This window comes from Pan troglodytes, chromosome 10 (assembly GCF_028858775.2).
Source record: "Pan troglodytes isolate AG18354 chromosome 10, NHGRI_mPanTro3-v2.0_pri, whole genome shotgun sequence".
In the NCBI taxonomy this organism is placed as follows: Eukaryota; Metazoa; Chordata; class Mammalia; order Primates; family Hominidae; genus Pan; species Pan troglodytes.
In genome coordinates, this window is record NC_072408.2 from 107428390 (window position 1) to 107454622 (window position 26233).

Sequence of the window (26233 nt, forward strand, 5' to 3'; positions counted from 1 at the left end):
CTCCACTTCCCCCCACCTGCCACAACCCTTCCCAGCCTCTGCTAACCGTCCTTCTACTATCTCCGTGAGTTCAATTGTTTTGATTTTTAGCACCCACAAATAATTGAGAACATGTGGTGATTGTCTTTCTGTGCCTGATGTATTTCACTTAACATAATGACCTCCAGTTCCATCCATGTTGTTGCAAATGACAGGATCTCAGTCTTTTTAGTAGCTCAGTGGTACTCCATTGTATATATGTGCCACATTTTCTTTACCTAGTCATCTACTGATGGACTTTTAGGTTGATTCCAAATCTTGGTTATTGAGAACAGTGCTTCAGGAAACATGGGAGTGCAGATAGTCTCTTTAATATACTGATTTCCTTTCTGTTGGGTATATACCCAGTGGGTTGTTGGGTCATACGGTAGCTCTATTTTTAGTGTTTTGAGGAACCTCCAAACTGTTCTCCATAGTGGCTGTAATAATTTATATTACCACCAGCAGTGTATGAGGGTTCCCTTTTCTCCACATCTTTGCCAGCATTTGTTATTGCTTGTCTTTTGGATAAAAGCCATTTTAATTGGGATGAGATATCTCATTGTAGTTTTGATTTGCATTTCTCTGATGATCAGTGATGTTGAGCACCTTTTCATATATCTGTTTGCCATTTGTGTGTCTTTTTGAGAAATGTCTATTCAAATCTTTTGCCCATTTTTAAATTGGATTATTAGATTTTATCCTACAGAGTTGTTTGAGCTCCTTATATATTCTACTTATTAATCCCTTGTCAGATGGATTGTTTGCAAATATTTTCTCCCATTCTTTGGGTTGCTCTTCAAGGTGTTGTTTCCTTTACTGTGCAGAAGCTTTTTAACTTGATATGATCCTATTTATTTTTGATTTGGTTGCTTCTGCTTATGGGGTATTACTCACGAAGTTTTTGCCCAGACCAATATCCTGGAGAGTTTTCCCAATGTTTTCTTGTAGCAGTTGCATAGTATGAGGTCTTAGATTTAAGTCTTTAATCCAGTTTTATTTCATTTTTATATATGGTGAGAGATAGGGGTCAAGTTTCATTCTTCTGCATGTGAATACCCAGTTTTCCCAGCAGATTTTATTGAAGAGCCTGTCCTTTCTTCAATCTATGTTCTTAGCATGTTTGTTGTAAGTGAGTTCACTGTAGTTATCTGGATTTATTTCTGGGTTTTCTTTTCTGTTCCATTGGTCTGTGTCTCTTTTTATGCCAGTACCATACTGTTTTGGTTGAAGTCAGGTAATGTGATTCCTCCAATTTTGTTCTTTTTGTTCAGGATAGCTTTTGACTATTCTCGGTCTTTTGTGATTCTGTATAAATTTTAGGATCTTTTTTCCATTTCTATGAAAAACATCATTGGTATTTTGATAAGGATTGCATTGAATCTGTAGATTGCTTTGAGTAGTATGGCCGTTTTAACAATATTGATTCTTCCAATCCATGCACATGGAATATTTTTCCATTTTTTGGTGTCCTCTTCAATTTTTCATTAGTGTTTTGTTTATTGTAGAGATATTTCACTTCTTAGCTTAAGTTAATTCCTAGGTACTTAATTTTATTTGTGACTGCTGTAAATGGGATTACTTTTTATTTCCTTCTCAGATTGTTGGCACAAAAATGCTACAGATTTTTGTATGTTGATTTTGTGTCCTGAAACTTTACTGAATTTGTTTATCAGCTGTAATTGTTTTTTTTTTTGAGTGTGGGGTCTTTAGGTTTTTCTAACTATAAGATCGTATCATCTGCAAACAAGAATATTTAACATCCTCCTTTCCAGTTTGGATGCCAAATCTTTCTTTCTCTTGTCTAATTACTCTAGCTAGGACTTCCAGAACTGTGTTGAATAACAGTGATGAAAGTGGGCATCCTTGTTGTGGTCCAGACCTTAGAGGAAAGGCTTTCAGTTTTTCCCCATTTGGTATGATACTAGCTGTAGGTCTATCATCATATGGCTTTTATTATGCTGAGGTGTATTCCTTCTATACCCAGTTTCTTTAGGGTTTTTATCACAAAGGGATTTAAATTTTATCAAATGCTTTTTCAACATTAGTTGAAATGATATATACGGTTTTTATACTTCATTCTGTTGATAAGATGTATCACACTGATTGATTTGCATATGTTGAAACATCTTTGCATCCCTGGGATAAATCCCAGTTGGTCATGATGAATAATCTTTTAAATGTATTGTTGAATTCAGTTTGCTAGTATTTTGTTGAGGATTTTTGCATCAACATTCATGAGAGATATTGGTCTGTTGTCTTCATTTTTTGATATGTCTTTGTCTGGTTTTGGTATAATACTGGCCTCATAGAATGAGTTTGGAAGTAATCCCTCCTCTTCTGTTTTTCAGAATAGTTTGAGTAGGATTGCTACATTGTTCTTTAAATGTTTGGTAGAATTCAGCAGTGAAGCCCTAGGGTCCCAGGCTTTTCTTTACTGGGAGGCTTTTTATTACGGCTTTGATCTTGTTACTTGTTATTGGTCTGTTCAGGTTTTGTTGTCATACAGTTGCTCAGTATGATCCTTTAAATTTCTGTGGTATCAGTTGTAATGTCTCCTTTTTCATCTCTGATTTTATTTGGGTCTTCTCTCTTTTTTTCTTAGTCTGACTTAAGGTCTGTCAATTTTATTTATCCTTTCAAAAAACCAACTTCAAGTTTTGTTTATCTTTTGGTACTGTTTTTGTCATTTCAATTTTATTTATTTCTTCTGATTTTCATTATTTCTTTTCTTGTACTAATTTTGAGTTGATTTGCACTTGCTTTTTTAGTTCTTTAAGATGCATTGTTAGGTTATTTATTTTATGTTTTTCTTCTTTTTTGATGTGGACACTTACAGCTATAAATTTCCCTCTTAAGACTGCTTTCACTGTATCCCATAGGTTTTGGTATTTGTGTTTTCATTATTATTTTTTTCAAGAAATTTTTCAATTTTCTTCTTAATTTCCTCATTGACCCACTGGTCGGTCATTCAGAAGCATATTGTTTAATTTCCATGTGTTTATATTGTTTCTGAAATTACTCTTGTTATGGATTTCTAGTTTTATTCCATTATGGTCAGAGGAGATGCTTTATGTTATTTCAGGTTTTTTTTTAATGTTTTAGGACTTGTTTTGTGACCTAACATATGATCTATGCTTGAGAATGATCCATCTGCTGAGGAGAATAAAGCAGCTGCTGAATGAGATGTTCTGTAAATATTTATTTTGTCCATTTGTTCTATAGTGAAGATTAAGTCTGATGTGTCTTTTTTGATTTTCTGTCTGGAAGATCTGACCAATGCTGAAAGTGGGGTGTTGAAGTCTCCAGCTGTTACTGTATTGGAGTCTCTCTCTCTCTTTAGCTGTAATAATATTTGCTTTATTTATCTGAGCGCTCTAGCATTGGGTGCATATATATTTACAATTTTTATATCCTCTTGCTGAATTGACCTCTTTGTCATTATACAATGACCTTCTTTGTCTCTTCTTATGAGTTTTGTCTTAGAATTCATTTTGTCTGATATAAATATAGCTACTACTGTTCTTTTTCGGTTTCCCATTGGCATGGAATATCTTTTTCCATTCCTATATTTTCAGTCTATGTGTGTCTTCATAGGTGAAGAGTGTTTCTTGGAGGCAACAGATAATTGGGTCTTGCTTTTTCATCCATTCAGCTACTCTGTGTTTTTTGATTGGAGAATTTAGTCTATTTACATTCAGTGTTATAATTGATAAATAAGGACTTATTCCTGCCATTTTGTTGTTTTTTGGTTGGCTCCTTCTTTCTTTCCTTCCTGTCTTTCTTTTAGTGAAGGTGATTTTCTCTGGTGGTATGCTTTAATTTCTTACTTTTTATTTTTTGGGTATCTGTTGTATGTTTTTTGATTTGAGGTTACCATGAGGCTTGCAAATAATATAACCCATTATTTTAAACTGATTACGTAAGCAAATGAACTATTAATAGCAAAAAGAAAACTAATAAAAACTTTAACTTTATCCCCTTGCTTTTTAATTTTGATTGTTTTTCTTTATGTCTTATTATACTGTCTATGCCTTGAAAAGTTGTAGTTATTAATTTTGATTGGTTCATTGCTTAGTCTTTCTTCTTTAATATAATATTTTACATACCATAATTACAGTGTTATAGTATTTTGTGTTTTCCTGTGTACTATTACCAGTGAATTTTGTACCTTCAGATGATTTCTTATTGCTCATTAAAAGTCAAAAGATTTATACAATCTGAAGGGAAACCAGAGTATTCTTATTGCTCATTAACATCCTTTTCTTTCAGACTGAAGAACTCACTTTAGCATTTCTTGTAGGATGGTCTGGTGTGGATGAAATCCCTCAGTTTTTGTTGTCTGGGAAAATCTTTATTTCTCCTTCATGCTTAAAGGTTATTTTCACTGGGTATGCTATTCTAGGGTAAAAGTTTTTTTCCTTCAGCACTTTAAATGCCATGTCACTCTCTCCTGGCCTGTAAGGTTTCCACTGAAAAATTTGCTGCCAGACATACTGGAGCTCCATTGTATATTATTTGTTTCTTTTCTCTTGCTGCTTTTAGGATCCTTTCTTTATCCTTGACCTTTGGGAGTTTATTAAATGTCTTGAGGTAGTGTTCTTTGGGTTAAATCTGCTAGTGTTTTATAACCTTCTTGTACTTGAATATTGGTATCTTTCTCTAGGTTTGGGAAGTTCTGTGATAATACCCCTTTGAATAAACTTTCTATCCCCATCTCTCTCTCTCTCTGCCTCCTTTAAGGCCAATAACTCTTAGGTTTACCCTTTTGAGGCTATTTTCTAGATCCTTTAGGTATGCTTCGTTGTTTTTTATCTTTTCTTTTCTCTACTCTGTATTTTCAAGTAGTCCTTCCTTGAAGCTCAGTAATTCTTTCTTCTGCTTGATCAGTTCTGCTATTAAGAGACCCTGATGCATTCTTCAGTATGTCAATTGCATTTCTCAACTCTAGAATTTCTACTTGATTCTTTTAAATAATTTCAGTCTCTTTGTTAAATTTGTCTGATAGTATTCTTTCTCTGTGTTATCTTGAATTTATTTGAGTTTCCAAAACACAGCTATTTTAAATTCTCTGTCTGAAAGGTCACATATCTCTGTTTCTTCAGGATTGGTCCCTGGTACCTCATTGGTGAGGTCGTGTTTTCCTGGATGGTCTTGATGCTTGTAAATGTTCCAGTGTCTGGGCATTGAAGAGTTAGGCATTTATTGTAGTCTTTGCAGTCTGGACTTGTTGTGTCCATTGTTCTTGGGAAGGCTTTTCAGATATTCAAAGGGACTTGGGCCCCAAACCCAATAATGCCATGGTTCTCGCAGACTTATAGAGGTACCACCTTAGTGATCTTGAATAAGGTCTGGAAGAATTCTCTGCATTACCAGGTAGAGATTCTTGTGTGTGCGTGTGGGTTTTTTTCTTTACTTTATCCCAAACAAATGGAGTATCTCCCTTTGTGCTGGGCCTCCTGGATCTGGGGATGGGGGGACACAAGTACCCCTGTGGCCACCACCACTGAGACTGCACTGTTTCACACCTGAAGCCAGCACAGCACTGGGTCTCGCCCAAGACCTGCTGTAACCACCACTTGCCTACCACCTAAGTTCACTCAAGGCTCTAGGGCTCTATTATCAGCAGGTGGCACATCTAGCCAGGTTTGTGTCCCTCCCTTCAGAGTCATGTTCCCCCAGCCCCTGTTGGGTCCAGAGATGCTGTCTGGGAGTGAGATTGAAGTCTTTTTTTTTTTTTTTTTTTTTTTTTGAGATGGAGTCTCGCTCTGTCGCCCAGGCTGGAGTGCAGTGGCGCAATCTCAGCTCACTGCAAGCTCCGCCTCCCGGGTTCACGCCATTCTTCTGCCTCAGCCTCCCTAGTAGCTGGGACTACAGGTGCCTGGCACTGTGCCCAGCTGATTTTTTTTGTATTTTTAGTAGAGACGGGGTTTCACCGTGGTCTCGATCTCCTGACCTCGTGATCCGCCCGCCTCAGCCTCCCAAGGTTCTGGGATTACAGGCTTGAGCTGCTACACCCGGCCTGAAGTCTTAAACCTTAGAAATTTACCTGATGTTCTGTTTTACTGCAGTGAAGCCAACCCTCAGACCACAAGCCAAAATCCTTCCCACTCTTTCTTCCTCTTTTTCTGGGCAGAGAAGCCTCTCCCTGTGGCTACTACCACCACTGGCCCATGTGGGTTTCTGCCAGGCCACTGCTAATAGAACCCAAGGGCTCTTTAGTCAGCTTGTGGTGAATGCTGCCAGGCCTGGGATTCACCCTTCAGGGCAGTGGCCTCCCCTCTGGCCCAGGCCAGTTCCAGAAATGCTGACCAAGAGCCTAGGCCTGAAGCTGGGGACCCCTCAGAGCTTGCTTGGTGCTCTACTCTACTGTGGCTGAGTTGGCCCCTAAGGCACAAGACAGAGTCTGCTTTACTTTTCCCCCTGCCTTTCTCAAACAGGAGGAGTCTTTCATTGTAGCTACCAATACTGGGAATATATTCAGTCCCACCTGAAGCTAGCATGTCTCAGAGCCCAACACCCATGGCATATTACCTGGGTATCACTGCTGGTTATTCGGGGCCCAGGGGTTCTTTACGCAGCAGGTGATGAATCCTGCCAGGTCACTACTGTGACAAGGCAGCACTGAGTTCAGTGTAAAGTCTTCCAGTTGCTGCGCTCCCTGTCTCCCAAGTGCACAGCTTTCTTTGCACCTTATGGCTGCTGCCAGGGGATGGGGGAGGGGTGGTACAAGCACACACTTAGCCACCCTGGTTGATGTCTCAGTAGGTCATATGCCCCTCCCCTCTGGTCCACTGGCTCTGTCTGAGTCCAGCTCAGCACTGGGCTTGCCTAGGACTTGGAATTCTTGTGGCCTAGACTGCCCCTCAAGTTCGCTTAGGTCCTCAGAGCACTCCAGTTTGTGGTAGCAAGGCTTGTCTTAACTCAAGCTCTGATTACTTTAATGGGTGAGTCCCCTCTAGCTGGGGTTGGTCCAAATGCTTTCTCTATGGGCAGACATCAGCTACTAAAACCTGGTTCTGCCTTCTGCTGAACCAGAACAGCAGTGAGTTCAATGTAAAGCCTCAAAATCACTGTGCTCTCCCCCTCCCAAATACACAGATACTCTGTGCCATGTGGTTGCTGCTGGAAGATGGAGGAAGGGGTGGGCAATTTAAGACTGTCTTTCCTGCCCTCTTCAATGTCTCTCTCAGTGATACGAAATTAAAACCAGATTGCTCATTTGATTTTTTATTCTTGTAATGGTGCTTTTTGTGTGTAGCTAGTTGTTAAAATTTGATGTTCCTATGGGTAAGACGAATGGTGTAGGTTGTATGGGGCTATCTCGCTCTGCCCCCTAAAGCACATCTTTTGATACATAGTTCTACTTGTAGCAGTTTATTCTGAGAAAATAATCAGAAGTTTATGAAAGTGATAGTACAAAAATTAGGAACAACCTAAATGTTCATCAACAGAGAAATTGTTAAAAATTAATTATGGTAACCAGACACATTGGAATATTATACATTCATTAGAAACAATTTTTTAAATATGTTATTTTGAACCCCAGATGATGTCTACAACATATCATTTCATGTATATGCACACATACACACACAAATCAAATTGAAGAATAGTTTATGTGACATTTTGTAGATACAAATATGTGTGTAGTTGTGCATAGAGATGTCTTGCCAAAATGTGGGTGAGAGGATTTCAGTTGATAGTTTGTATTTTGCTATTGGTTTGATTTTTTTTTTTTTTTGCAATGATTGTCTATTCTGTATTCAATGAGGAAAAAAAAACTCCTAACGTTATTTTAGTTTTGGAAATAAATAGTAACAGGAAGGATATACAAGGAACTGGTAATAGTGGTTAACTCTAGGGAGAGAGAGGAACTGGGGGTAGGTGAGAGAAAGACTTAATATCCTACTGTACCTACTGCATTAACAAAGATCATATTCATGAATTGCTTATTCAAGTAAAAATTTAAACCAAACCAAAACAAAAAAATCTCTCAGTCTCAGCAGAATTATCTAAATACTCTTGGAGCAGATAGTAAAAAAAATTAAGATTCTGTGAAACTTAGATCATCAGTTTTCAAAGAACTTTAATTAAGAAGGAACAACTACTTCCTTATTTGATAGTCTCCTCAAGAAACTCAGAACCATCTTTATGAATCTGCGTGGAAGGAAGTAAGCAAAAATGGGTGTCTGTGATTCTTTTTTTTTTTTTTTTGAGAAAGAGTCTTGCTCTGTTGCCCAGGTTGGAGTACAGTGGCACGATCATAGCTTACTGTATCCTGGAACTGCTGGGCTCAAGTGATCCTCTCACCTCAGCCTCCTGAGCAGCTGGGACTTTAGCTACATGCAACCACGTCTGGCTAATATTAAAAGAAATATTTTGTAGAGATGAGGTCACACTGTTTCCCAGGCTGGTCTTGAACTCCTAGCCTCAAGCAATCCTGCTTCAGCCTCCGAAAGTACTGGGATTACAAGTGAGTCATCATACTCATCTCTTAACTTTTAACATAGCAAGAATTTGAGGTTTATATTGAACTATGTGTAGAGAGACATACCATTGAGATGTGCTTTGCAATTATTAGGCTGTCAGTTTTTATTTTAATTAAGATTCTTGTTTCATTTTAAAAAGAAAGAGGTGAGAGATGTTTGATCTTACTGCTAATTTTGACCAAATCATTTTTCTAGGAATGATTTTCTGGAATATACTTTAAAGCAGCAGTCCCCAATCTTTTTGGCAGCAGGTACCAGTTTCATGGAAGACAGTTTTTCCACAGATTTGGGCGGGGGTGGTTTTGGGATGTAACTACTCCACCTCAGATCATCAGCCATTAGATTCTCATAAGGAGCACGCAACCTAGATCTCTTGCATGCACAGTTCACAATAGGGTTCAAGCTCCTGTGAGAATCTGATGCCATCGCTGATCTGACAGGCAGAGCTCAGGTGGTAATGCTTGCTTACCCACTACTCACCTCCTGCTGTGCGGCCTGATTGCTAACAGGCCACAGACCGGTACCAGTCTGTGGCCCAGGGGTTGGGGACCTCTGCTTTAAAGTAAAATAAAATAGTTTTCAAAACTATCTTTTTTCTCTAAAATTGTGTACTTTTTGGTTACAGGTGATGGATTGAACATTTATTTAGCAATATCAAAATGAATGTTTAATGAAAGTATCCTTGATACATTTTTGAAATTATTCTTTTGTCTTTTCCAGAATTTTCCAATGAGAAAAGTGCCCTGTAAGAAAGATGCTGCATCAGGTTCATTCTTTGCTCGGGACAATACCGCAAACTTCCTTCACTGGTGTAGGGACATTGGGGTTGATGAAACTTACCTCTTTGAATCTGAAGGTTTAGGTAAGTGATGTTGTTGTCATTCTTGTTTTTAATGCTTACTAGGATGTTTTAATATCCTTCACCTCTAATTTTTCTTTCCAAATAAGGACTCAAATGCCTCATCTCATTTTCCTAGAAAAATGTATACTTTGAATATATGTAGAATTATTGGAGAATCAGATACTAAATCAAATATATTAACCTTTTCACTTAAAGATTTTATGTGTCTAGAATGTCCTAAAATTCTGAATTCCTAAATGAGTTGGCTACAGGAAGGTTCTGGACGAATGCTTTAGTAATTGATATTTTCATTAAGAATTACTCCACCAAGCCTAAAAAGTAGTAACTTCCCTTTAACCAGATAATTACAGAAATGACAGGAGGCCTAATAATGTATTATCATGGTGTTTAGCTTTACCTTACAAACAACAGCTGCCAACTTGATTATCTAATGGATTAATATTTTTGACAATTCATTTTGAGGAGTCATGCTCTGTTGAAGAATTATTGATGTATTTTCTCATTTCCTTGAAGTCAACAGAAGCATCTGTGCAGTGACTAAAGCGGTAGCTATTTAAGTTTTATACTATATTTGAAAGCATTTATATATGTGTACATACACACACACACCCACCACCCCACCCCCACACATTGAATTCATAATGTGATAAGTGCAGCAGTGTACCAAGGGCAGGGCTGTGGGAGTTGTCTGCCCTGGTAGAAGTTTTATCACTGACATAGTTTAGGATTGCTGGTTTGTGGTGATAGTAAAAAGCAAACTGACTTTTTGTTGGTTGTATTATTATTTTAAAATTCTCTACTGACAGTACACACCCTTATTGCCCTCACACAGGGTAAGCGGCCTCCTGTTTGCTCTGCATCTGGGCACCCCTATCCAGTGTAGAGCAAGCATGGGATGCTATTTTATCCCTCTGTTTGCACCTTGCTTTAGATCCAGATGGGCTGATCATTATTGACAGTGTAGTTGATGTAATGGCACATCTACTTTCTAAAGATCAAAACAAAGTGGAAATGCTTTGAATTCTCTAGTTTCTAGTTTATTATTTCTGAAAGGACATAAGATTGTTGTATATTTCTCATTTTCAGTAGAAGGCATCTTCTCACTCTCCTGAAGGTCAGTATAGGACTAAGTAAAGCACTGCCAATACCAGTAATTCATTTTGAGGCATTGAACTGATAAGCTAATGTTTTTACTCTCCAGAGGTCTCAAAGATGAGCCTCTTAATTTTTTACACTTTGCTAGCAACTCAAAGCTATTTTATGAAACAAATATACTATTTTAAGGAACTTAGAAGATATTTAGAAAAACAAATCTAGTAAAAATTTTAGGATAAATTCCTCTGTTGGCATGAATTTTAAACTCAAATGTAGGCTTTTTATAGCTTTGAAAGAGTATACTTTGTGCTTGGGGTGTATAATAGATGCTATTCATAAATCAAAGAACAATTACCATTTCTTTTTTTTTTTTTTTTTTTTTTTTGAGATGGAGTCTCGCTGTCTCGCCCAGGCTGGAGTACAGTGGCGCGATCTCAGCTCACTGCAAGCTCCACCTCCTGGGTTCTGACCATTCTCCTACCTCAGCCTCCAGAGTAGCTGGGACTACAGGCACCTGCCACCATGCCTGGCTAATTTTTTGTATTTTTAGTAGAGGCTGGGTTACACCGTGTTAGCCAGGGTGGTCTCAATCTCCTAACCTCATGATCTGCCAGCCTAAGCCTCCCAAAGTGCTGGGATTACAGGCATGAGCCACCACGCCAGGCCAACAATTACTATTTCTATTGAGGGAATCAGGGCACATGCAATTCATGCACGTATTGCACATGATTAGGTTAGAATTCAGAAGTTTCCTAGAGTTTCTAACTTTAAGGACTGGAACAGAAAAGGAGATGATCCACAACTACTATATCATTGCATTTAGCATGTGTTCTATGATCAGGCCTTTTTAAAAATTGTTTTAAGGATCTCTGTTTACCTTTATATTGCATTTCCTTTTATATTTATTTTTATTTTAAAAATTGTATTAAAATGCACGTAAAATTTACTATCTTAGGCTGGGCGCATTGGCTCACACCTGTAATCCCAGCACTTTGGGAGGCTGAGGCAGGTGGATCACCTGAGGTCAGGAGTTTGAGACCAGCTTGGGCAACATGGCGAAACCCCGTCTCTACAAAAATACAAAAATTAGCTGGGCATGGTGGTGCACGCCTGTAGTCCCAGGTACTCAGGAGGCTGAGGCAGGAGAATTACTTGAACCTGGGAGGCAGAGGTTGCAGTGAGCCAGGATCACGTCGCTACACTCCAGACTGGGTGAAAGAGTGAGACTCATTAAAAAAAAAAAAAAATTACTATCTTAACCATGTAACCATTTTTAAGTGTATTAGGTTTCTTTTGTAGTAGCATAAAAATTGAGATATGCTCTACATAATCTAAAATTCACAATTTTAAAATGTACATTTCAGTGGTTTTTAGTATATTCACTATGTTGTACAATCATTACTACTATCTAATTTCAGAACATTTCTGGAAAATCTGTACCTATTAGCAATTAGTCCCAGTTATTCTCCTACCCCATGCCAAGGCAAACTCTGTTCTCTGTCTCTATGGATTTGCATATTCTGGATGTTTCATATAAATGGAATCATACAATATGCGGCCTTTTGTGTCTGTTTCTTTTAGTTAGCGCAGTGGTTCATTTATGTTGTAGCATGTAACAGTACTTAATTCCTTTTTATGGTAGACTAATATTCCATCGTATAGATATGCCATATTTTTTTAAGCCATTCATCAGCTAGTGGGCATTTGAATTGTTTCCACTCTGGCTATTATGAATAATGTTGCTCTGAACATTTGTGTACAAATTTTGAAGTAAACATATTTCTTAATTCTCTCAGATATATACCTAAGAGTGGAATTTCTAGGTCATATGGTAATAATTCTGTTTATCTTTTTGAGGAGCTGTTTTCAAAGTGGCTGCACCATTTTACATTTCTGCCAGCAGTGCCCAAGTGTTCCAATTTCTCCACATCTTTGTCAATACTTATTTGCCTGTTTTTGTTTTTATTATAACCATCCTAGTGGGTGTGAAGTAGTATTTTGTTGTGGTTTTGATTCGTGTTTCCCTAAGGATATTGAACATCTTTTTATATACTTGTTAACCACTTGTATAACTTCTTTGGAGACTATCTATTCAAATCCTTTGCCTATTTTAAAAATTGGGTCATTTACCCTTTTTGTCAACTTGCAAGAATTCTTTATATATTCTAGATACTAGGCCATATTAGATAAGATTTTCAAATATTTTCTCCTAGCCTTTGGGTTATTTTTTTACTTTCTTGATAGTGTCCTTTGATATACGAAAGTTTTAAATTTTGGTGACATTTAATTTATCTATTTTTTTTTTGCTTGTCCATACTTTTGGTCATCTAAAAATCCATTGCCTAATTAAAGTCATACATATTTTTAACATTTTTTTCTATAAATGTTACAGTTTGTGCCTCTTACTTTTAGGTCATTGATCTATTTTAAGTTAATTTTTGTATATGGTGGGAGGTAGGGGTTCAAATTCATTCTTTTGCATGTGGATGTCCAGTTGTGCCAACACCATTTGTTGAAAAGCCTGTTCTCTCCTTATTGAATTGTCTTAGCATCTTGTTGAAATTAATTGTACATAAATGTATGGGTTTATTTCTGGACACTCATTTCCATTCCATTGGTCTGTACATCTATCCCTATGCCAGTGATACACTGTCTTGATTACTGTAGCTTATAGTAAGTTTTGAAATTGGGAGGTGTGGGTCTCCAAATTTGTTCTTTTTCTAGATTGGTTAGGCTTTTCTGTGCCCTTTGGAATCCCATACTAATTTGATCATCAGCTTTTCCATTTCTGGAAAAAAAAAAGGGGGTGTTGTAATTTTGGTAAGGATTACACTGAATCTGTAGGTCAGTTGGGGGAATGTTGCTATCTTAACAAGTTGTCTTCCAATCCATGAACATGAGATGTCTTTATTTATAATCTTTTAAAATTTCATTCAGCAGTGTTTTATAGTTTTCAGTGTACAAGTATTACAATTCTGTGATTAGGTTTACTTCTAAGTACTTTTTCTTTTCGAAGCCATTGTAAGTGTAATTATTTTCGTTTCATTTTCAGACTGTTCATTTCTAGTGTATGCAACTAATTTTTGTGTATTGATGTTATCTCCCACAACTTTGAACTTGCTTATTAGCTCTAACAGTTATTTTGTAGATTCTTCAGGGTTTTCTTCTATACATAGGATTATGTTACCTGTTTTTTGTTTTTTTGTTTTTGTTTTTGTTTTTGTTGCTTTGTTTTTTGAGACAGGGTCTCACTCTGTCACCCAGGACTGGAGTATAGTGGCACGATAATAGCTCACTGTAGTCTTGAACTCATGGATTCAGTTCATCCTCCTGCCTCAGCCTCTTGAGTATCTGGGATTACAAGTGTGCACCACCATGCCTAGCTAATTAAAAAAACAAACCAAAAAAAAAAAAAAACTGTAGAAACAGGGTCTCACTTTGTTGCCCAGGCTGGTCTCAAACTCCTAGCCTCAAGCGATCTTCCCACCTCAGTCTCCCAAAGTGCTAGGATTATAGGTGTGAGCCACCATGTCTGGCCTATGTTATCTGTTAATAGAGGTAGTTTTCATTCTTCCTTTCTAGTCTAGATATGATTTATTTATTTTTCTTGCATAAATGCCATGGCTACATCCTCCAATACAATGCTGAATAGAAATAATAAGAGTGGACATCCTTGTCTTTTCCTGGTCTTGAGAGGGAGACTTGCAGTCTTTTACCTTTAAGAATGATAATGGTTGTGGGTTTTTCCTAGATGCCCTTTTATCAGATTGAGAAACTTTCTTTTTTTTCCTAGTTTGTTCAGTCTTTTTTTTTTTAAATCATGAAATGGTTGGATTTTGTGAAATACTTCTTTGTCTCTTGAGATAATTGGGTTTTTTCCTTTATTCTGCTAATAGTATATTGCATTGGGTTGATTTTCTTATATTGAACTATTTCTGGCATAAATGCCACTTGCATGGTATATAATCCTTTTATATGCTGCCAGATTTGGTTTGCCAGTATTTCATTGAGGATTTTTGTATCTATATTCATAAGACATATTGGGTTTTAGTTCTCTTATGATGTCTTCATTTGGCTACCTTTGATATCAGGGTAATGCTGTCATCCTAGAATGGATTAGAAAGTACTTTCTCCTCTTTGTAAGAGTTTGAGAAAGGTATTAACACATAATTCAATGCTAAAGATAGCTTAAAATAAAATTGAGGTACTATATATCTTTTAATGGTATCTCTTGTTGAAAGATCTGAAACATAAGCAATGTTACTAAGCCCTCAATTTTTTAGACTTCAAATGCTGTGCAAATAAAGGTCCATGGTAATTTTTCATTCTGTTCTTATTAGCTGTTTTTTTAAAACTAATTTGTTGAAGATAATAAGTAGAAAAAATAAAAGTGTCTTTTCTTCATTTTTTCTAAACAAGTAAACCTGCTGTCTTCATTATTCTTTTTTATTTAACTCTCTTCTTCCATGCCAGAAATATGTTTCCATACTTAATTTTGCTGTATAAAATAAGTGGTTTTATTTTCCACAGTTTTGCACAAAGATCCAAGACAGGTGTATCTTTGTCTTCTTGAAATTGGTCGAATTGTGTCAAGGTATGTATTCCACAATATTTCAGAATTTCAATGTTATAAACATTTTAAATCTACTGAATTTTAGTTTAGAACACTATTTTCTATAAATAAAAAAATGCTTTAAATGAACTATTTTCCTATTTTATCTTTTTGTTTCTTTATCAACTTTGTTCTGTTTGCATGAGCATATGTAAACATCCGAGTTCTCAATATAGCTTGTCTTCTTTTACTGTTAAACTATGGGAGTGGTTACTTAAATTTTTTAGATTAAGGATGGGGTAAGAGCATGCAGTCTAAGGCAGTTCAAGTCAAAGCAAGTCCTCTGAACACAGAGAGGATCTGGCAGAAGGCAAGGAGTGGTGTCCCCCATACCTACTTCAGTTCTATCTTTACTCAGCAGCTGATTCGAAAGCCACCTTTCAGGATCCCAGGTAGAATATTGGGAGCATCCTGCAACCCAAATATGTGCTATGATGTGAGGACTGTAATATAGATATTTTACAATCTGTGAGACATTAAAAAGCATTTTCAAATATCCCAGTGAAACAATTGGTAGAAGAGGATCATATAGACTTTACTTCAGAAAGAAAATCTATCTTGATATGCAGGCAAGTACTGGGTCAACTTTGCTTGAATGATCAGATCTCCTGGTTGGTTTTCAGATACGGGGTTGAGCCACCAGTGTTAGTAAAACTTGAGAAAGAAATTGAGTTAGAAGAGACTTTGCTTAATACTTCTGGGCCTGAAGATTCCATCAGCATTCCAAAATCGTGCTGTCGGCATGAAGAGCTACATGAAGCTGTAAGTAGTTGCCACACTTTCTTTTGACCATGATACCTTGAAGTCTCGTAGTTTTAAGCACTTCTAGTGTGCTACAGGTGATGCTATTTTTAAAAGCAAGTGTTTCTTATTCAGAATATAAACCAGTACTATTCTCCATTCTCTGATGAATTCAGGGCATTATATTTTAAAGGTGATTTGTTATTGCTTGTGTATGATGAGGAATAAATGTGTAGTTGAGGAGTGGTGGGGCAAACAGATTGGAACTCATCATGAAGAGAACTATAGGCCACAAGAATTCATTGATTCTTTTTTCAGTCTGGTAGTATTGTAATCTGATTTGCAAATTATAAGGAATATTCTCATGGTCTTGTAGAGGTTATATTGGTTTTGTGGTAATAATCCAGGCATAAGATGAGAGCTTGAACTTGAGCAGCAGTAATGGGGATGGAGCAACAGGAACAAATATAAGACATATTTAGGAAGAATTGTTAGGAGAATTGACAGGAATTAGTGAGTGTTTGTGTGAGAGAGAGAATCTAGGGTGATTTCCAAGGTTTCTCTAAGTAGATGGTATATTGATCCTTGCAGAATACAGGAGGAGGAAAAGTTGTGAGGGAAGATTGATGGGTTTTTTTTTTTTGAGCATTCTCTCCTCCAGAATATATCCAAACTTGTTAGATGATAGGTTACAACTGGACAGTCTTCTTAACTTTATCTGTTCATTAGGTAGAAGTTAATAGAATTGCTCTTCCTTGGGTTGTGGGTCTTCTGCAGTGACTACAATGTGAACAATGAAGGTGAACTGAGCATGAACATTTTCTGCTTAGACTGTTGTTTGGACTGTAGCATTTTATAAAAGGGTTAAATATACAAAATTAAGAAATAATGAATAAATCATTACTAATAAACATTTTAAAAGTATTGCTTTGATTGTTTTGTTTAATGTAATAAAAGTCTATAGTAAAACTATCAGATAACCTTGCAAGACAGATTAAGAACATGTCAGAATGAATAACTCTTTTATCTGGCCAAAATATCTACCTACATTATGCTATTCGTGTGTGTGTATATATATATATAATGATTGTCAATATCAATATGGGAAGCAGAAAGAATGCAGTAGGTAGAAAATAAAATTTAAATCTCATATAACCTTAAAGAATGATAAATGAAAAGGAAACATTGGAACAATATTTTTATCAAGTGGAAAATACAGTGTGTTCATTTCCCTATTATATAAAGACCTTACACAATTTGATTAGAAAAACTTGCAGTAAGTAAATGGGCAAGGTCTGTGTTCACACAAGAAGAAAGTGCAGTGTTGAAACTTGCTGATAATCAAGGAAATCAGATTAAAACAGCTATGAAATACCATTTGCCCCACTAGCAAGATTTTTTAAAATTATCAAACCTGGTGCTTTTAAATTCTAGTAAACTGTACTTAGGGTTTACTGTTGGCAATGGAAAATGATGTAAACTTTTGAAAAAGAAATGGACAAATATTAAGAGCTACAAAAATATTACTTTTTCATTTTTATTGTAGTTGAAGAGGGAAAAAGTGGCATAAATGAAAGTGTTTATTGCATTAGGACTTAGAATGGTGAAAAAGTAAATACCCTCAAATAGGGCAACGGTTTGGCAAATTAGGATTCATAATCTTAACAGGATAATCATTGTGATCATTGTGAAGAATAATGTAGCAACAAGAAAAATGTTTATTTTGTGTAAAATATGTACATATAGACAAACTGTATAGAAATGAGAATGAAAATAATAGTAATATAGTACCTTTGTAGATTATTTTTATTTCTTTAGCTATTTCCTTCAGTATTGTAATGTAAATTATGTAATAAAATCAGAAGAAATCATTTCTTACCTACAGCCCTTATTTCTTTTAGGCTCATGCCTTGTTCTGATTGTGGGTTAGTGCTGATTTGTACTGCTCAATATAAGTGAGATTCGGGTATCTTAAATAAGGAAAAGATACGACTTCTTATATCTGCATTCTTGTTATGAAAACTAAAAAGAAACATTTCTCTAAATATATGTGTGCTATATGAATACATTCATTGTCTACCTGTGAATATGTGATCTACAGATATCTTGGAAAATAAGGAACAATTATTATCTGATTCATGATTTAGGGTCCTGTTACAAAATATACAACAGCAATTCTATATACTTAGGAAATTTTTACAGACAGAAAGTGGTGACTAAAAGATATATCTCCTTTCAGATTATTTTGGTTAACTAATGTATCAGCATGGTTCTAATAACTGTAAGCCCTTTCCCAGAGTTCAGTTTATTTTTCACCATTTTATGCACATGGTGTGTATGTTTGTATCAACATAGATGCAGATGTGCACGTGTGCATGTGAACAAGATAAACTTGATTGGGTGACTTATGAAAATCAGTTCTATTTGTTTATACGCACGTTATTTTGTTAAATAAATGATATAGGAAAATAAGTTCTGGACCTTTCTTTTCAGGCCCTAGTGAATCCACAAGTGTTCATTTGATTTAGGTAGATATTTAAGACAATCATATAAATTTCTATTGGTGCTCAGCTAAATTAGGCCTATCTAAAGAGACTCTCTTTAATATCATGCCTAAGTTTAGTTATATGAATTCGTTTTGATAAATTTTGTGTGGCAATAATTGAGAAAAACATTCATGACCTTCCTTTTTCAAAAATGTAATTTTAGGAAAAGCCAAATATTTTCCACAGTGGCTGATGTGTGACTTTTTTCAATCATAGGTATTTCAACAAATATCTTTACTTAATATATTTCCATTTCCATGTTTTAAATATAGAATTCTTAAATTTGTTTTTATATTTACTGCAGTTCTACCATTAAAAAATATTTATAATAATAGAAAATTCTATAAGCTTCTTGACTGGTTGAAGTAGGGTTCCCCCATGCCAACTCCTACTTCCTTAGCAGGCTACTGAAACAGAGCATTTTTAGAGAAATGCATCTTGAATTGAAAATTTTAAGAATTTTATCCAATCTTGAGAGAATAGATGTAAATATGTTTCTGCCAATTTTAATAATAAATTTGATCAAATCTAGATATTTCCCCCAAAATATTAGTTTAGTACACTGTTAAGGGACAAGTGAAAATTCCTACTTAGCCTTTACTGACTGGCCTGTCTCTGATTTGACATGTATTATTAACTCAGGGCTTAAAATAAATTCAAGCTTAATAACGAACTCATATGTTTCCTAAAACTCAACAAATGTGTTAATTGACCTCACTGTGTTATATGTTCGAAGATGAAGGGTGGTGGGGAGGGAGGGTGGGAGAGAGAGAGAGAGAGAGAGAGAAAGAGAGAGAGAGAGGCACTGAGAGAGAGACAGACAGAGAGACACCAGCTAGGCTGTTTGGATCTGAAACCTGGCTCTGCTACTTACTAGCTGTATGATCTCAGGCAAGTTTAACATCTCTTTGGTAAAATTGGGGAAAATAAGAATTTTACCACAAAGTCATTTTGGGAAGACTGTGGCTTTTTTATGTTAGATTAGCAATGTCTAATCTCAATATTTGTTAATAAGCACAGGAGAAGCGATTAAATTATTGAACCTGGAATTTTTATCTTTGAGTTTGGTTTTCCTTAGCTATCAAATAATATTACACTTTAAACAAAATGCTTTTTGTGACAAGCACTAAATTTTATTTGTTCATCATCTTAGGTTAAACATATTGCTGAGGACCCTCCTTGTAGTTGTTCTCATCGATTTTCTATTGAGTATTTATCTGAAGGACGGTACCGACTAGGGGATAAAATACTCTTTATAAGAGTAAGTCCATTATTTACACTTTATTTACACATAAATACTGTTTTGAAATTGGATTTATTGCTTTACTAACCTTTTGCTCTCCTTTTACTTTTAAAAACATTGGAAAAGATGCTATTAATGGAAGGATTTCACTGTACAGGGAAAATGGAATAATTTCTTTCATGAGTATATAATGAGTTTAGGTAAACACTCATCACACAGCAAACAACTAACTTCAGGATAGCTAAGATTATTTAGACAGTGAGTATAATGGGGAAAAATCCTTGCATACCTCAAGGAACATATTTCTCAAATTTTCTTAGAAAAAGGAATAATTTTCCATCATAAGAAGAAAAACCAAAACATCTAATAAGATTGAGTATCCATAGTTAAAAAAAAAAAAAAAGAAAAGAAAGAAGTGTAGAGTTTATAATAATACAAGCCTTGGGCATTAAACAGAAAATATTTTTCTCATTGACACAGAATCAGTATGTATACCAGTATGCTGATTTATATGTTCATTTCCTTCCTTTGTCCCATCTACAGTTGATTAATTGTTCCTTTTGTTGGTAAAGAGATTGAAATTTCACCTGTTCATCATTCTTTCCACTTCTCATACAGAAGCTGTCTTATTTCCAATTTAGGAAAATAATATAAAAGTATTTAAAAATATTATTTCACCATCCATATTTTCTTCTATTTCACATATTATTACCTCCTCAGCCCCACCTAGCTCATACAGAAACATTTGCATGCATTTTCTTTTAATTAGCTTTCTGTTTTAAGGCAGTATGATGTAGTAGCGCACAGAGCATAGGACTTAGACTTAAAATTTGTGGATAATCTCATACAGTTGTGCAGATTTGCTTACTGAATGGACAGGGCCCTAAAACCCAACTTGAGATATATTGGCAGAGCCAGGATGTCTTATTTTTAGGATGCAAGTTATATGTAAATACCTTCCTTACAAATTGGAAGATTTTGTATCATTAGTTGCATAATTCAATGTGAGTTAAATTTATTATATTAATAATACAAGAAACAAACTGTCAATTTGTAGTGAGGCTGTTGGCAAATGCTCTGAATTTTATAGATCACAGACATCACATATTGTAACTGCTAATGAATTGTAACTATAAACCTCACAGTATTACAGCTTTACTTTTTATTTTCCTTTGGGGGCAGATGCTTCATGGAAAACATGTCATGGTTCGCGTTGGTGGAGGCTGGGATACTCTTCAAGGATTTTTGCTTAAATATGACCCCTGTCGAATATTACAGTTTGCCACACTAGAACAAAAAATTTTAGCATTTCAAAAAGGAGTTTCTAATGAAAGTGTACCTGATTCGCCTGCCAGAACACCTCAGCCTCCTGAAATGAATCCTTTGTCAGCAGTTAACATGTTTCAGAAACAAAATTCAAAACCCAGCGTGCCAGTTAGTATTCCAAAAAGCAAAGAAAAACAGGGACGTCCACCAGGTGCATTGGTGCCAGCATCTTCACTGAAAGGAGGTAATCTGGGCTCTATGTCAGTCCGTTCTAAATTGCCAAATTCTCCAGCAGCATCTTCTCATCCCAAGCTCAAGTCTTCAAAAGGCATAACAAAGAAACCGCAGGCTCCTTCAAACAATGCATCATCTTCACTTGCTTCATTAAATCCAGTAGGTAAAAACACTTCTTCACCAGCTTTACCAAGAACTGCACCTTGTATATCTGAGTCACCGAGAAAATGTATTTCATCCCCCAATACCCCTAAGGCCAAGGTTATTCCAGCCCAGAATTCAGCAGATCTGCCTGAGTCCACACTTTTGCCAAATAAGTGTTCAGGAAAAACTCAACCTAAGTATTTGAAACATAATCATATTTCTTCCAGAGATAATGCAGTATCTCACTTAGCTGCACATTCAAATTCATCCTCAAAGTGTCCCAAGCTGCCTAAAGCAAATATACCTGTAAGACCTAAACCTTCTTTCCAGTCCTCTGCAAAAATGACAAAAACCAGTTCCAAAACCATAGCCACGGGTCTAGGAACACAGTCTCAACCATCCGATGGAGCCCCACAAGCAAAGCCAGTCCCAGCACAGAAACTTAAATCGGCCTTGAATTTAAATCAGCCAGTTTCTGTGTCCTCAGTTTCTCCTGTAAAAGCTACACAGAAATCAAAAGATAAGAATATAGTTTCAGCTACCAAAAAGCAGCCTCAGAATAAAAGTGCATTTCAGAAGACAGGACCCAGCTCCTTGAAGTCTCCTGGCCGTACCCCACTGTCCATTGTGAGCCTACCCCAGTCTTCTACCAAAACACAAACTGCACCGAAGTCAGCACAGACTGTCGCTAAGAGCCAGCATTCAACTAAAGGGCCTCCCAGAAGTGGCAAAACCCCAGCTTCAATCAGGAAACCACCCTCATCTGTTAAGGATGCAAATAGTGGAGATAAAAAACCTACTGCAAAGAAAAAGGAAGATGATGACCATTATTTTGTCATGACTGGAAGTAAGAAACCTAGAAAATAAATACATACTCATTATAAAAAAGAGAAAAGGAAGAATGAATGTGTTAGCTTCACATCTTAAAAGTTTCTCCTATTTGTGTCTGTCTAAATAGGTGCAGACACTAAGGATAGTGAGGATGGAGGCTGGGATGAGGAAAGGGTTCATCAGAATTCACATATCTGAATTCACCGGAAGGAGCCCTTCTGAAGCAAACAGTTGTAAAATCACTGCAAGGTTTTTATTAATAATAGACATGTATATGATTTTCAGTCTATAGCATCTTTGTTAACATCTGCCTTTTGCAGGAAATGTAAAAGTTATTTAACACTACAAGAATTTTAACAATAGTTGCTCTATTTTTGAATATGTATTAAATATGGAGTTCATATACCTGCTAATATCAACGGTGGTGCTCTTACTATTAGTTAATTGCATTTTGGTTAAAAAAAAAAAAGCAACAGTTTGGCACTTGTCCTACAAAAGGCACCTAATTTAATTTTCTGATCAGGATCGCCTGATCCAACAGTGCTAAGTCATGGCTGCTGCTGACTAGCTTGGCATTACTCTGTGTTAGGTAGAATTCTTATTATTTATTTTTTTAAGCTTTCCAAATCGGAAGGAACTGATTGTTTCACGTGGCTTATATTTACATTGGTAATATTTTGTCACCAATATTTTTGGTTAAAAAAAAATCCAACAAATTAACTTACTGAAATATAAACAAATTTTGTAAACAATTTTTTATATTATCTGTAAAAACTTAGACACCTTGTGTTTCACATGTTGTGCAATATGACAGGGGAAACTGATTTAGTAGCTTTTAGCATATTAAAAGTAATTTTTTATAATGTAATTTCCTGTGAGTGCAGACCTGACATTTTACATTAAAATAATGTGAAACATCAGAATTATGTTTTAACAACTTTAAAATTAAGATGATATTAAAATAATTTTAGAGTTATGCTATGTAAAAATTCTATCATGAAATTATTTTTCTCTAGATAGCACAATACCAATTTTAATTAATTTCTTCCAATTAGGTTACTTTTCTTTAATAAAGTTATGCTGCCTTCAGTTTTCCAATGGCAAGTAGACAGGATATGTTCAAGGTTTTCTGCACTGTAGGCACACTCTCTCAAGCATATCCTGATCATGTAATGACTGCATAAACTCCATCAACCTAAGGTGATACTTGCAAATAACTTATTTTTAAGGGATGGTGACTTTAAAAATTATTAATGAACTTTGAGAAGTTTTAAGAGTGTTTTTAAAACTTCACAGTATTGCCAATTATCATAGGTTATTCAGTATTCAGGTTTGTGTTTCTCTGTTTTAAACTTTTAAAATGTGTTTTCTGAAGAAAAAAATAATAGTTTACACAAATGTACAATCATAGAATAAGCATTTTAAGCTGGCGACTAGTGTTCTATAGATTACAAAGCAAGAAAACTTTCTATGAAGATAAATGACCTTTTGCTTGAAGAGTACAGATAAAATCAAAGATGTGTGCAAGCTAGTTTTTGGAAGAAGTGATGCTTCTCTTCTTTAAAGAGACAGTCACCAAATACTTGGTTTAACTCGACTATTGACTTGGGCATTGAGAGAGATGATATATACGTCTTTGGAAAGTGAAGTCAATGTTCAAGAGGTGATAGAAGCTTTGCTTTTTAGTGATCAGAAATATTTAGTGCATCTTTTCAGACAGAAAGAATTTTATCATCAAGTATTCCCTTATAAAACCAAGTAACACTTCTTTATCAGTAACTTTTAGAACTTAAAAGAAAGCAAAAAGTAAATGGAATTGTAGGCAATTTATGAATCCTAGTAGATTTTACAATATGTAATTTATGTTGTTTACAGTATATAAACACTAAGTTTTGTGTTAAATGTGATCAGGAATAAAAGTATCCCACAGGCATCTGACACAAATTCCAGAATTAGCCAAAGAATTGTTTATTTGAGGCCAGGCAATCCCAGCATTTTGGGAAGCCAAGTTGGGCAGATCACAAAGTCAGGAGTTTGAAATCAGCCTGACCAACATGGTGAAACCTCTTCTCTACTAAAAATACAAAATTAGCCGGGCATGGTGGCACATGCCTATAATCTCAGCTACTCAGGAGGCTGAGGCAGGAGGATCGCTTGAACCCGGGAGGCAGAGGTTGCAGTGAGCCAAGATTGCGCCACTGCACTCCAGCCTGGGCAACAGAGTGAGACTCTGTCTCAAAAAAAAAAAGAAAAAGAAAAAGAAAAGAAAAAGGTTTATTTGAATAATTGGAAGTCAGTTTATACATTACTATTTTTCAGCAGTAGGGAATTTCTCCAATTACATTCATGTTGAATGAATTTTTATTTATATATAGCTTACCCTTCCAAAATAAAAGTGATTTTTTAAATGTTGTTTTGTTTTGTTTTGTTTTTTTCCTTTTTTGAGACGGAGTTTCACTCTTGTTGCCCAGACTGGAGTGCAGTGGCACAATCTCAGCTCACTGCAACCTCTGCCTCCTGGGTTCAAGTGATTCTGCTGCCTCAGCCTCCTGAGTGGTTGGGATTACAGGCATCCACCACCAGGCCCAGCTAATTTTTTTGTATTTTCAGTAGAGATGGGGGTTTCACCATGTCGGCCAGGCTGATCTCAAACTCCTGACCTCAGGTGATCCACCTGCCTCAGCCTCCCAAAGCGCTGGGATTACAGGCATGAGCCATCACACCCAGTGAAAAGTTTTGTTTGAATAAACAATATCCGAAAGACAATTAGTTTCTTCAGATGTATTTTGAAATTCTCCTAAAGAGCTAGTGTTTCTATTCATTTTCACAATTTAAAAACAGCTCTTAACATTGCTGAAGTTGGGAGAACTTTCCATCTCTTCTTAATAACAGTGCAAGATTTTGTAAATTCTTTTTTGTGTTTAATGTTTAATAAAACGAGTATTAAGCTTAAATTACTGAAGTACCTGGGAGAAGTAATGATGTGTACTTTCAAAAAAATGGAAAATGCTTTTATTTTATTTTCTATAATTTGTTAACATGATATGTAAAATTAAACTTCGGAGCACAATGAAATGCCGATTATTTTTACCTTGTTTGGGCTTAAAGTAGGTATTTAAGGTTTATGTCTTCAAAATGCCTTGGTAAATTGGATGACCTCTAACTTTACTGTCCATATGGAGTTTGTCATTCTTTATGGATAAGAGAACTTAAGGAACAGTTACTGTTTTTCTTCAGTCTTTTTATATCTATCTGATTTAAAATCTGTTACTTTATTAAAAGGCTTCAACAACAGGTTGTTAGGTTGTAGTCTTACATCCAGGTTCACATAATGACCCCATTTGAATCCAAATTTGTGTATATTTTCTTATGCCAGCAGTATTTGTATCCAATTTTAACTTAGGTTTGTTTTCTTGAGTATTAAAATTTAAACATATATACCAAGGTCTCAGTTTGCTTTTTTAGTGTATTCTGAATACAGTCTGATCACTTAATTCATGTTGGAAATTGCATATAGGAAGAATTCATAATTTGAGAAGAGTGCTGTTTAAAATGCCTTCTTTATATTTGTGGAATTTATTTCACTGCACCCAGGAGATTATAAGGCCTTGTCATTAATCAACAGTATTTATTCCTCAAGTTTCTGTATATGCTGGATGTTTTTCCAGAAAGACCAGACTCACATTTAATAATGTTTGAAATAATAGAGATAATTTGTTGGTTATCAAGGTAGAATTCTATAGGTCATACAAGCATTGTGTTCACCAAAGATGACTGATATCAGGAATTTCCAATTTTCAATTCCTGTAATCCTGTTTTAATTTCACACTTTGATACAGTTAGTATATTCTTGCATACTCATCTTTTTCCTATATTCATGACCAGAGCAATTATAAAAAGCAGTTAATTCCATATATATTTCCTGTGACATTTCCAAAAAAGGAAACAAAAACAATGTAGACAAAATTTTAATTGTATTTTCCTAACCCTTTGTGAATGTAAAATTTTATAACCTAAAATTCATTTTATGAAATTTTGAGTAACATTGGGAAAATATTTATTTATTTATTTATTGAGATGGAGTCTCGCTCTGTCACCCAGGCTGGAGTGCAATGACACGATCTCGGCCCACTGCAACCTCTGCCTTCC

General features: G+C 35.7%; 1 protein-coding gene across 4 annotated transcripts in view; it reads left to right on the plus strand.

Moving 5' to 3' along the window:
* GAS2L3 (growth arrest specific 2 like 3) overlaps positions 1-22148 on the plus strand; it is a 51228-nt gene extending 29080 nt beyond the window's left edge. For all 4 annotated transcript variants that reach the window (XM_003313885.7, XM_016924030.4, XM_054664619.2 and 1 more), the window contains 5 exons: positions 9231-9372; positions 14998-15061; positions 15703-15841; positions 19520-19627; positions 20792-22148. In XM_003313885.7, the coding sequence (XP_003313933.4) occupies positions 9231-9372; positions 14998-15061; positions 15703-15841; positions 19520-19627; positions 20792-22120 (1782 nt within the window). In that variant the 3' untranslated portion in view covers positions 22121-22148. The remainder of the gene's footprint in view (positions 1-9230; positions 9373-14997; positions 15062-15702; positions 15842-19519; positions 19628-20791) is intronic.
* Positions 22149-26233: the final 4085 nt, after the last annotated feature.